Raw genomic sequence first — 13180 nt, 5'->3', positions numbered from 1 at the left:
AAAATTTAAAAAAAAAAAAAAAACTATTACAAACTTCAGTATTTTTTTAAAAGTATTTCTGGTCACAAAATGAACACGCTTATTGTAGAAAAATGCGTAATGTACCTTTCCACCCTTAAAATACTAATAGCATTTTCATTTTAATCATGACATTTCTCTCAGTCCTGCTATTCAAAATAATAATAACAGGTATCAGGCGAGGGTTCACAGTGTACCAGACTGTTTTCGTCACTTTATATGCCCTGTCATATTTCACAAGTCTATGAGGTAGAACTGTTACTGTCCCACTTTACAAGTGAAGAAATATGGGCTTCTAAAAATGAAATAATCTGTCCGAGATCTCGCATTCAGCAAAGGGCTACAAAACTTAATAGATTATTCCATAAGAAGAGCAAATTCTTTACATTTAGAAATTATTACTTAATACTAAATACAAGAATAATTTGGCTCTCCTCTGGACTGATTCATGCTTCTGAGATTATGCATGAAGGAGCAAGGAGGGATCCCCACACAGAGGCCAACTGCTGACTTCAAAACTTCCCCTCGGTTCCTTTTCTCTCTACTCAGTGAGTTTCACGAATCCTATCAGTTTTTATCTCCAAAACCTTCCTCATCTGCCCATTTTTCTCCATCACTACTACCACCCTTACCTAAACAGCTGTTTCCTGTTCTGGCTGACCCTAATGGTGACCTCGTGACTGGTCCTCCTGCACCTGCGCCAGCTGTCCTGAAGTCTCTTACACCTCTTCCGTGGCTTCCCACCGCTCTTAGGGTGAGGATAAAATGTCCTGATGTGACTTACAAGACTCTGCCTGGCCTGGCCTGGCCTCACCTGTCTCTCCACCTCATTTCTTAGCACCAGCCCTTTGCTCTCTGCTCCAGTAGCCCAGCCCTTCTTCCTGGCTCACATGCCATGCTTCCTTCTTCCTACCCCTGTGCCTTTGCACTTGCTGTTCTGCCTGGATCCTCTCCTTACCCCCTACTCCTGAGGATCTCTGTCCTCCTGCTAGTCTCAGCTCAGTGGACTCAAGGGAGGAAGACTTCCTCTCCCTACCTGCCAGTTCCAGTCCTCCGTTTTCTACTTCCATAACCCTCCCTGTAGCGCTTGTCACGTTTGTACCTGCGCCATTTGTTCAGATGTGTGATCATCTGAACAACATCTCTTCTCCATTCAGCTGTGGGTGGTAAGGCCCTTGCTCACCCTCATCGGCAGCCCTGAGCGAAGCCAGTGTTGGGGCAGCGATGGAGGCTCAGTGACAGTTGCTGAATGAGCGACGCTCTGAGTTAGGAAGCCATATGGGGGTCACATTTGAATTGGTTCTGTTAAGTGCAGAGTAGGGCTTTCCAGAGTTTATTTCTAGAGACACTGATAAACTGCAACCATAACGAGAGGTTTAGACACGCCAAGTTCAACGGATCTCTTCGCCACCAGACTTGACAGAGCCTTAAAGATAAAAAGGAAGTGATACGTCACCCCAAATTTTTGACCTTTGAAACATTGGGCTCCCCGTGGCACAATAGTTACAGGTATAGATCCAGGAGTCAGAAGTCCCAGGTGAAAGCCAAACGGTTTCGTTTACTAGCTTTGTGACCTTGGACAGGTTACCTATGTCTCTGTACTTCAGTTGTATCTAAACAATGACGATGACCATGGAACATGCCTGTCGTGATCTTTGGAAATGCTGCTAGATAAAGAGCTTTGGCCTCTGGTAACTGGAATAGCTGTGTGTCCCCGGACAAGAGTCCCAGACCTCTTCTGAGCAACACTTCTTCCATTACGTACTAAGGGGATCGATTGTAGGTAATCTACAATTCGAATCTGCCAAGAATGGATGATTTTCCAGGTTTCTAAAAATAACAGAATATGCAAGGGCACCCAAAAATCAGTGAAAAAATGACATAAATAGAAGATAAGGTTATTTTTAGCAACTCCTTTTGGTACCCATTGGGCATTTGCGGGCTTTGAAGACTGGATCGACATCTTCTTTCTGAGTGGATCCCTATACTTTGGGAAAGGGTATCCCCGTTTACTTTACCCACAGACTTTGTTTTTTTTACATCTTTAGGTCGTCTCAATGACATATACGGAGACTACAAATATACCTACTGGTCATGTGGTGTGATCCTGATGATTGCCAGTGTCTTTCTCTTCATTGGGATGGGCATCAATTATCGACTTGTGGCCAAAGAAGAGAAAGCAGAGGAGAATCAGAAAAAGCAAGATCCAGAGGGGGAGGCCAAAGGAGTTCCTACAGAATAACATAGAGTAGAGAGGCCCTGGGGAGAAGCGTCCCGGCTGAAACCACGAATAGTCAGAGGAGCTTCTGGCCAAAGATACGGGAAAACATTCTACTGAACCATGTGCACCCAGCGATGCTTAACGTGGACAGCAGACACCTTTGTGGAAACAGCCAGGTGTTTATTGAGGAAACTCTATTTCATCCTTTGTAGCAGTCCAAAATAAACATCACATCCTCTGAGGACTGGGGATTTGCAGACGATGGGGAAAGGAAATTGCTTTTATTTGAAGTCAGATGGATTAAGGGATACTTTACATATGGCTGAACACCTCATCATTTCTAGGGGTGTGGGGAATTGAACCCAGGGCCTTGCATATGGTAGACAAGCACATCACCAGCCCTACCGTTCCATTTTTTAAGGACGCAGTGTGATGAGTTTTGACAAAAATGTTTAGTCAAATAAGTACGACCCCAGTTTAGAACATTTCAAAGACCCCCCAATACTTGACTCCTTTCTTTTGGAAATGCTGCTAGAGAAAGAGCATTGACCTGGGTAACTGGTCAAGCCTGCCTCTCACCCCTAATCCCTGTCAGCCATTAACCTGATTTCTGTCCCTTGAGTTTTACCTTTTCCCAAATGGAATTAACGGAATCATATGGTAGGTAGTTGTGGCATAACAGGAAATAAATGTTTGGCCTTTATCTGCAGTTGCGGGCACACAGCTCCTAAAACCATTGGAATCCCTGGAGTGGTAAGAGTGCCTTTTGCGGGGCTGGGGATGTGGCTCAAGCGGTAGCGCGCTTGCCTGGCATGCGTGCGGCCCAGGTTCGATCCTCAGCACCACATACCAACAAAGATGTTCTGTCCGCCGAGAACTAAAAAATAAATATTAAAAATTCTCTCGCTCTTTCTCTCTCCTCTCTCATTCTCTCTTTATAAAAAAAAAAAAAAAAAAAGAGTGCCTTTTGCATCTAGGGACAGGATTTGTGGCTGGGACCTGTGGAAACCTTCAGGATGGAGGCGGATCCCCAGAAAGACCAAGGAGTGATGAGAGGGTCAGATTTTCAACTCCTTCATAAAAATCCCTGAACAACAGTCCTAGCTTGGGGAACACACTGAGGGGCCAAGAAGGTGTGCCTGGGGAGGTCCCGCATACCTGTCCAGTGCATCTCTTCTGGCTGTTCCTGAGTCATATGCTTTATAACAAACCGTATGCAAAAGTAAAGGGTTTCCTTGAATTCTGTGAGCTGTTTCAGAAAATTATCACGCTTGAAGAGAGGGTCATGGAAACCCCTAGTATATTACCAGCCCATCGACTACAGGGTCAGCCTGAGGCTTGTAAATGGTCTGAAGTGAGGGAGTATCATGGGACTGAGCCTTCAAATCTGTGGAGTCTGACACTAACTCCTCTCATTAGTAGATGGTAGTGCCCCACTGTGTATACATGCCACATTTTTTTTGTCCATTCATCCACTGAAGGACATCTAGGTTGGCTCCACAGTTTAGCTATTGTGAATTGTGCTGCTATGAACATTGACGTGGCTGTGTCCCTGTAGTATGCTGTTTTTAAGTCCTTTGGGTATAGTCTGAGAAGAGGAATAGCTGGGTCAAATGGTGGTTCCATTCCCAGATTTCCAAGGAATCTCCATACTGCTTTCCAAATTGGCTGCACCAATTTGCAGTCCCACCAGCAATGTATGAGTGTGCCTTTTTCCCCATATCCTCACCAACATTTGTTGTTGTTTGTATTCGTAATAGCTGCCATTCTGACTGGGGTGAGATGGTATCTTAGAGTAGTTTTGATTTGCATTTCTCTGATTGCTAGAGATGATGGACATTTTTTCATATATTGATTGATTGTATATCCTAATTTGATGTGAACATACTTTATATACAGTTACAAAAAAATTGTGCTGTGAATGGATAATTATGAATGTAATGCACTCCACTATTGTCATGTATGTAAGAAATAAATTTTTTAAAAAAGGAAAAAAAAATTGTAGTGCCTGTAGTTGATGCCTGCAGAGTTGGAGCAATGATTGTTGCTGTGGAACAAACTTACAACATGGTGTCAGAAGTGTGACTGGAAACAATTCAGAGTTGCCTCCTGTGTCTCTCACACAGCATCATGTTGTGTGATTCATCTTTGTTGTTACATTTATCAGCAATCCGGTCCTTTTTATTGCCGAGTAGCGTTCCTTTGCATGGATATAATTTGTGCATCTGTTCACCAGTTGATGGACACTTGTGTGATTTCCACTTTCTATCCATTTTGCTATAAACATTTAAGAGATCTGTGTGTAGATATAGGCTTTTATGTCATTTGGGTAAATATTGGGATTGGGATTGCTGGGACATATGGCAAATTCATGTTTAACTTTACAAGAAACTGAAATGATTTTCTAAGCAGTTGGTAACGTATGGAATTCTGGATGTTCTGCATTCTTGTCAGCAGATGAATTTCTAATTCTAATTAGAAATTCTAATTCTGTTATTATTAGTACCAGTAGGTGTATAATTGTTTGTTTGTTTGTTTATATGTTTTTCTGGTACCAGGGATTGAACCTAGGGGCGCTTAACCACTGAGCCACATCCCCAGCCCTTTTTTGTATTGTATTTAGAGACAGGGTCTCACTGAGTTGCTTAGGGCCTCACTAAGTTCCTGAGGCTGCCTTTGAACCTACAATCCTCCTGTCTCAGACTCCCGAGCTGCTGGCATTACAGGCTTGTGTCATTGCGCCTGGCTGACATATGGTTTTGATATACTTTTCCCGATGACTAATTTTATTGTGCTTGTCACTTGTATATTAGCTAGGGCTTTGTTTTTTTTAATGCTAATATTCAACGAGGTCTTAAGATATTAAGTGTCTTGAGTTTTTGTCTTTCAACCCCTTTGGGTGACCTTTTTTGGGCATATCTGACAGTGAAACGAATAATATATTTAAAAATCCTGGGCTGGGATTGTGGCTCAGCGGAAGGGCGCTTGCCTAGCGCATGCGAGGCCCTGGTTGATCCTCAGCACCACATAAAGATAAATAATTTTTTTAAAAAAGGTTAAAAGAAGGGCTGGGGATGTGGCTCAGGCGGTAGCGCGCTCGCCTGGCATGCGAGCGGCCCGGGTTCGATCCTCAGCACCACATACCAACAAAGATGTTGTGTCTGCCGAGAACTAAAAAATAAATATTAAAAATTCTCTCTCTCTCTCTCACTCTCTCTTTAAAAAAAAATAAAAATAAAAAAGGTTAAAAGAAAAGCGAAACAATAAATTTTTAAAAAATCCTTAGGTGTTTGGAAATGAATTTAAGTAGATGGTTATGAAGTCTCACAGCAAGGAAAAAGCCTTATTTTATCAGTAGGATACAATGTTAAATAAGGAAAAAAACAGAACAACTAGTTAGATCATAGATAGACTCTCAGGGTGAAAAGGGGAAGGTAATACACACAAAATCTCACCCATACTGGTATTGGTATGATGATTTTCCCCCTACATTCCACTTTTCCATAATGTGAATATGATTGTTACTTTGTCACTAATATTGGAGGGGAAATGAATAGGTTTGAGATAGAAGACTTCTAGAAAGAAACAGTTGTCTCCCAAGAAAATGAAGCTGGTGTTGATTACAAGCAGGTTATTATTATTATTATTTTTTCTGCTTCTCCACGGGTTGCACTCTGGTCAAAGGGGATTTAGTGTGATGTGGCCTCCAGCCCAGTGGTTTCCAGTTGTGGTCTTTTAGGGGCTGGACCACACGGTGGAGCACAGAGCCCCAGGCCACCTGGGCCAGCTGCCAGGGCTCCTTCCTGCAGGCAGGTGTCTTGGAGACAACATTCCTGCGGCTCCTCTTCTGAGCATCAGCTGCAAGTAAATGTTGAACTCTGGAAGCCAGAGGTTCAGCATCCCGCCACCTCACGGGGTTGTGGTTGTTCTGGGACATTCTCTTTCTGAGCTCAGCTTCAGTAAACAAGACACTAGCCAGGCACGGTAGGTAGCACACGCCTGTCATCCCAGCAGTTCAGGAGGCTGAGGCAGGAGGATCATGAGTTCAAAACCAGCCTCAGCACATCAGTGAGACCCTGTCTCTAAATAAAATATAAAAAAAGGCTGGGGATGTGGCTCGGTGGTTAAACCCCTCTGGGTTCAATCCCCAGTATAAACAAACAAACAAAAAACCCAACAATACACTGTCACAAAAAGACAGAGTGGTGTTGGCTGACAGATGTTTCTACATATTCATTAATGGATATTATTGACACCATGTGCTGTCCCAAGCTCTGTTCTAGGCAGTGAGGATTCAGTACCAGCCAACCCTGTCTGTTGCATGGACTTTACCTTCTAGGAGAGGAAGACAGGCAATGAGTGGTGGGTTAGCAACAGATAAAGAGTTAGTCTTTATCAATATTGCATCCGGATGCTTCTGACTCTCGCCGCTGGGAAAGATATAGGAGTGAGCCATTGAAGTTCCCAGAGCCTGGAGCTATTGGCCTCCTAGGTGCAACTATGCAGGAAGTTCTGTGATTCACCAGCACATGAAGAGTCAGCCCAGCCAACCTTGGGAGGCTAAAACCATCTAGTACCTTCTTGAGCAAATCAGTTACCTTCTCACTGATAAAATAAGCACAGTAAGGCTGTGAAGATTAACTACACACGTTCACAGCTATTGTTTTCAAGGAGTTTCAGTGACATGTTCGACTGCTCACATCCTGCAGCGCAGGGAAGGAAGCATCTGGAAGTTTCATGATTAACCAGAGCAACAATGAAGTAAGAACTGCTGGTAATGATTACTTAACTCTTCAGTTGACAAAGCCCTTTAACGTGCCATTTCATGTCATCTATGCAAACCCTGTGGGGTGGAAGCAATCCAACACAATGACCCTGCTAAATGCAATGTGGTGTCCTAGATTGGATCCTGGAAATGAAAGAGGATATTAGTGGAAAGGCTGACCTGTGGCTTAATTCATAGGATCATATCAATGTTCATTTCTTAGTTTTGACAAAATTACCACTGTTAAGCTTTGCTGTCCCAAGAACTGAGTGTCATTTGCTGGCTCTAGCTGGATCCCAGGAGGAAGTAGCCATTAAGAAGCTAGTAAGAGCTGGGCGCCGTGGCGCACGCCTGTCATCTTAGCTGCTAGGGAGGCTGAGGCAGGAAGATCAGGAGTTCAAAACCAGCCTCAGCAAAAGTGAAGTGCTAAGCAAATCAGTGAGACCCACTCTCTAATAAAATACAAAATAGGGCTGGGATGTGTGGCTCAGTGGTTGAGTGTCCCTGAATTCAGTCCCTGATACCCTCCCCCCAAATAAGAAGCAGCAGCTAGGAGGGAGCTGGGTCCAGTGGCACACACCTGTAAACCCAGTGATTTGAGAGGCTGAGGCAGGAGGATGTCAAGTTGGAGGCCAGCAGGGGCAACTTGGCAAGTCTCTGTCTCAAAACAATAAATAAAAGAGGTTGGGGGTGTAGCTCAGTGGTAAAGTGCAGCTGGGTTCAATCCAAAGAAAGAAAGAGAGAAGGCAAGCTAGTAATCAGGAAAGGAAGCGGGCTGTCCACAGAGGAGAGAAGCTTCCTTCAGTCGCTGTGTTTTCTTCTCTGTGCCCTCCCAGCCCCAATTTTTTTGTTAAGTGAAAGAGCCTGGTTGCTTTTCTGAGCATAGTTCTGAATGTTTTTCACATGAGAAGCTCCGTAGACATTTTGTAACAACTATGGCCCCAGTCCTGGGACAGGGAACATTCTAGCATCTAGTTTCTCAAATGCTAATGGTAAGCGCAAGCCAAGGAAGACTTGGGCCCACAGGGTAAGTTTCCTGAGCCAGAAGCTTTGGCAGGTTCCTAAACTCCTCCATCTCTGCACCTGCCCGCCCCCCCACTTTCTCCTGCCTTCCCACGCCTGGCCTTGTTCCCTGCTACAGTCAGGCCCTCACGTCACCACCAGGATCCTGATGACGCCCCCCTCCTCCTCAGTCCTCACTTCCTATCCACCGTCATAGCATAGTCATCCAAAGGTTAAAAGCATGACTCACACCTAGCAGGCAGATGACGAGGATTGATTTAATTCATTCATGAAGATGCTAGCAGAGTCGTAGGGTTTCAAAGGAATCTTTAAAGAACTCTAGTCAGTGAAGAACAACGTGCTGTTGGGGCTGGAAACACACGCAGAGCATGCTCACCACCCCTGAGCTGCACCCCCAGCCCCTCCATGGCCCTTCTGGATTCTTCTGTCTCCTGTGACTAGAGTATATTAGGTATTCAGAGAATGAATCTTGACTTAAAGTGCAGCCCTGTGTGCCAGGGAAAGTTTAAAAAAAAACAAAACTTCTCTAAGCCTCAGTTTCTACATCTGCAAAATGGAAATGATAATAGAACTCTCTCCTAGAGTTGCTCTGAATGTCTGCGTTCTCTGAGCCCAAACCTCCCAGAATTCTGGCACTGATGCTCAAAGGGGCCATCAGAGGCTAGAGGAGCGGGTCTATAGTGACTGGGGGGGGGGGGGAATGGATTCATTTGCTTGGGATAGTGGGAAGGGAACTAGTCATCAAGGAAACAGGGAAATGTGTTCTATCCTAGAATGTACTCATCTCTGAAATGGGGACTTTAGAGAATGAGTATTTTATCGGTGGCAGGCAGCCACGGGTGCGGTATGGGGTGGCACCCACATTTGTTGAACCTATAAGATAAAGAACTGCGAACTCCAGAGACGGGTCTGACCAGAGGTGGAAACCAGCCCGCCTGGTGGCCTTGCTCAATGTCCTCAATGTGGTCAGCTTGAGGGTGGGAGCACGTGGGCATCTAAAGCATCAGCCAGCAACTTTGATTTTCTCTTCTCACCACTTAGCAGGGCCTGCCACTCCACCTGCAGTCCGCCGCCTAGAAGGAGAGCGAGCTTTGCAGGCCAGAGGACTGAGACGTGTCCTGCACACCCCCCACCTGGGCTGCTATACAGCGCCTGTCAGGCTTCTGGGTTCCGTTCAACCCTGGGATATGGAAGAGACTAAGCTGGTGTCACCCACGGTGCCCTCCTGACCCATGGGCCTGCTGAACCGCCCCCCACCTCTGAGGCTTTCCCAGTGATCACTGAAGTGTTTAGTGCCCAGTCAGCCTGGCTCTCCCAGGCAGCCTCCCGGCCCTGCTCAGCCCATCTAGGGACAACACAGCCCCTGTCCCTTCCCCGGGAGGCTGCGCTGCTGTGCTGCTCAAGAAGGGACAGGCTCTGGGCTGGGGATGTGGCTCAAGCGGTAGCGCGCTCGCCTGGCATGCGTGCGGCCCGGGTTCCATCCTCAGCACCACATACCAACAAAGATGTTGGGTCCGCCGAGAACTAAAAAATAGAAATATTTTTAAAAGTTTCTCTCTCTCTCTCTTAAAAAAAAAAAAAAAAAAGAAACAGGCTCTTTGGTCACCTGCCTCAGGACAGAAGGCAGCCCGGCCCCTGCCCCCAGCTCTTTGAGCCACCTCCCTCCCCTGGCACCAGTGTCACATACTCTCAGAGGCAGTAACTAGAATGGGCACCAAACTCAGAAAGACCTGGAACCAAAGCCTGGCCCTGCCACTCACTGGCCATGCGCCTCTGTGCCTCGGTTTCCTCATTGGCAAAATGATGACAGTCATGGTTGTGTGGCAGAGTTCCATGCAGGACACAGCAGCCACCAGAGGTGTCTTGAATGGAAAGTGATTGGACCCAGGATTGGGGGCATGGGGGATGCCTGTGTGGCCATGGGGGTGGGGGGCTGAGTCTCTAGAGGGTCTGCCGCTGGGTCTGAGCAGGAAAGGCAGGCGGGCGCCCAAGGCTGCACCAACGGCTGTGGCCAGGGAGCAGACGGGCCTCACTGCTTCTGCCAGCTGTCCCCTGGCGCCCAGGGTGGTGACTGGACACCAGCTGCTGGTGCAGGAAATAACGTGCAACTGCATGGCCAGCTTGCCAGGGGCAGCCCAAGCAGGAAGGCGGCCTCCTTCACCCCCCGAGTCTCATGTGAGGGTCTAAGTGGTGGATCCCGTCTGCACTGTCCCTCGGGAAGGACCGGATCTGGGAAAGGCCGTGTTCAGCTTTCTCTCTCCTTTTTTGGCACCAGGGATTGAGCGCAGGGGTGCTTCACCCCTGAGCCACATCCCCAGCCCTTTTTTATATTTTATCGGAGACAGGGCCTCGCTGAGTTGCTCAGGGCCTCGCTGAGTTGCTCAGGCTGGGTTTGAACTTTTGATCCTCCTGCCTTGGCCTCCCCAGTGGCTGGGATTACAGGTATGTGCCACGGCACCTGACTGAGCTTTCTGCCTCTGAAGGACAGGAAATAGGTGGCGGTGGGTCCTGGATGCTCCTCAGCCAGCAAGGGTTCTGCCTGGAGGGCGCCCTGGACAGTTCCTGGCACAAGAGCAGGTGCTGAGTAAGTGTGGGTTATGGTTCATATGCTGTCATTGTCACGTGCCTGCTGTGTGCCAGCACTGTGCTGGCCCTGGGAGAGTCAATATGGAACACAAATGTTCTGCCCTTCCACAGGCTTCCTGCCCCTGGGCAGAGTTCATAGAAAGCCCCTCCTTCTGTAGGGGCAGAAAAGTGGGCAGAAAGACACCTTTCCTTCACTATCAGAAGGGTCATGACTGACACTCCTGTACAAAGACAAGTCAGTTAGCCAGAGAAAAGCATAACAAATTTAATCACAGTTTTGCAGCAGCCCCTGGTGCCCGCCGAAATGAAGACCCAGAGACCCAGGGAAAACTGTTTTTTGTTTTGTTTTTAAATTCTTTTTCTTTTTTTTATAACTTTATTATTAATTTTTTTAATGCGGTGCTGAGGATCAAACCCAGTGCCTCACACGTGCTAGGCAAGCGCTCTACCACTGAGCCACCACCCCAGCCATGGGGAACTGTTTTTATGCTTAGGTTTGGTGGAGAGTGGACAGCCAGGTGGAAACGTGGTGGCAAGTTAGGTTAGGTTTAGGGAACAGACTGAGGGGGACCAGTAAGGCCTGTCTGCTCAGATTCTTTTTAGCCTCTCTGTGTCGTCGTATCCCCCACCCTCCCAGAGACAGGGCAGGATCCCTCTGGAATGAGGTCTTCAAGGGAAAGGTGAGAAGAAAGACAAATCTTTATAGATTTTTATGGCTTGCTTTGGAGGAAGGGTTCTGGTTTCTGTGACCTGCCTTGGGGAAGAGGGATTCTGGTTCCTGGGAAGAGCTTCGGGGGAGAAGGAGAAATGAGAAGACAAGGGCAGAAGAAGGTCAGACACAGACCTTCTAAGACCCTGCCAATGTCCTTCAGAGTAAAGAAGGTGCCCTTCGCGGTATTTTGTTCTGAGCCCTCTCACCTCTCATCAACCTAAGGCCTTCCTACAGTTCAGTTCCTCAACTCTGAAGCACCTACAGTGCACCAGAATCCAGGAGGCTTCTCTCCGTCTTACTTAATGGTACGGGAAAGTTTTTCTGGTTGGAAGGCTGTTAGAAGCTCTGTGCTTACCCACAGAAAAAGGGAGGTTTGCAAACTCTGGGATCCAGCATCTACACTTAGGTAAATAGAGAAACTTAGAAGTTGAGGGTGGGGAGGGGAGAAGGGTCAAGAAAGCTGCTAACAATGTCTCTGTCCTGGTCCCCTCTCCTTCCCCCAGCAGGAAGGCTCAGCAGGCCATGGGGAAGCTCCAATCAGGCACGACTGTAAGAGACCTTTCCAGGTCCCTCACGCCCACTCCCACCCTAAATGCACAGATCCCACAGCACATAATCAACAAGCCACGCCCCCAGGGCAGCCCTGACCACTGCTGCACGGATTCCTCAGCACCTGAAAACCAGCTGTTTCCAGTGCTCAGAGGAACATCACATTCTTCAAGAAGCCCGGGGACAGGGGCCTGTCCCTGGGCACACAGGACTGACCCACCCTACCTCCCCAGAAGGTTCTCTCTCCTTCATTTCATTCGGCTACCCGCCCCCCAGCCCAGATGTGGCAGTGAGAGGGCGCCCTCGCGTGGCCGCGAGCAGCCCTGCAGCTTTGCCCCAGCATCCCAGTTCCCTGGCTTCCCCTCCAGAACCCACAGAGCTGCTTCCCACCTTGTGTCAGGGCTCCTCCCTATGACTTCCCACTGGCCTGCCTCTGACCTAGATTCCCTTCCTTCTATTATATCTGAATATTTCCTCCTATTTTAAAATTCAACATTCTATGCATTTTAAAGTTTACATATTAATGACACCACAAGTTATTCCCCCCAGACGTAGCAGCATAAACTAGCCAACCTGTATCATCCCACCTAGTTTCCATGGTGAGATGGAATCCAGGAATCCAGGCTCAGCAGGCCCTGGGGAATCTCCCGTCATGCACGACTGTAAGAGACTTTTCCAGGACCCTCACGTCCACTCCCACCCTCAATGCACAGATCACAGCACACAGTCAACTGCATACACGGGCCGCCTCCCAGGGCAGCCCTGACCACGGCTGCAGGGATTCCTCAGCACCTGAAAGCAGCTGCAGTGAGGGTCTCACGAAGTCTCGGGCTGTTGGCCAGGACTACAGTTATCATCCTTGGGCAGGAGCCCTGAGTTCCTTGTCACTGGGGCCTCCCCATAAAGATACAAGGGACCCAAATAGAAGCTGATGGTGTCTTTTAATCCTAACCTTGGAGGAGATATGCCATCACTTCTTTGTTTTGTTTTTTCTTTCTTTGTAGTGGTAAATGGACAGAATGTCTTTATTTGTTTATTTCTATGTGGTGCCAAGGATCCAACCCCATGCCTCACCCATGCTAGGCAAAGCGCTCTGAGCTGTAGCTCGGTAGCTACAGCCCCAGCCCCATCACTCTGCTATATTCTGCGGATTGTACAGGTCAAACCCTGGTAGGATGTGAGAGGGAAGACGAATTTAATTGTAGGTAGACACAATCACCTTTATTTTATTTTTATGTGTTGCTGAGGATCGAACTCGGTGCCTCACACATACGAGGCAAGCGTTCTACTGCAGAGCCACAACCCC

General features: G+C 47.5%; 1 protein-coding gene across 3 annotated transcripts in view; it reads left to right on the top strand.

The window, feature by feature from the left end:
- The window catches only part of LOC101974423 (monocarboxylate transporter 1), a 29580-nt gene extending 26414 nt beyond the window's left edge, over window positions 1-3166 (top strand). For all 3 annotated transcript variants that reach the window (XM_078027032.1, XM_078027034.1, XM_078027033.1), the window contains one exon: window positions 2067-3166. In XM_078027032.1, the coding sequence (XP_077883158.1) occupies window positions 2067-2260 (194 nt within the window). In that variant the 3' untranslated portion in view covers window positions 2261-3166. The remainder of the gene's footprint in view (window positions 1-2066) is intronic.
- Window positions 3167-13180: the final 10014 nt, after the last annotated feature.

Source organism: Ictidomys tridecemlineatus, chromosome 11 (assembly GCF_052094955.1).
Source record: "Ictidomys tridecemlineatus isolate mIctTri1 chromosome 11, mIctTri1.hap1, whole genome shotgun sequence".
Lineage (NCBI taxonomy): Eukaryota > Metazoa > Chordata > Mammalia > Rodentia > Sciuridae > Ictidomys > Ictidomys tridecemlineatus.
This window is presented reverse-complemented; position numbering and strand designations above follow the sequence as displayed.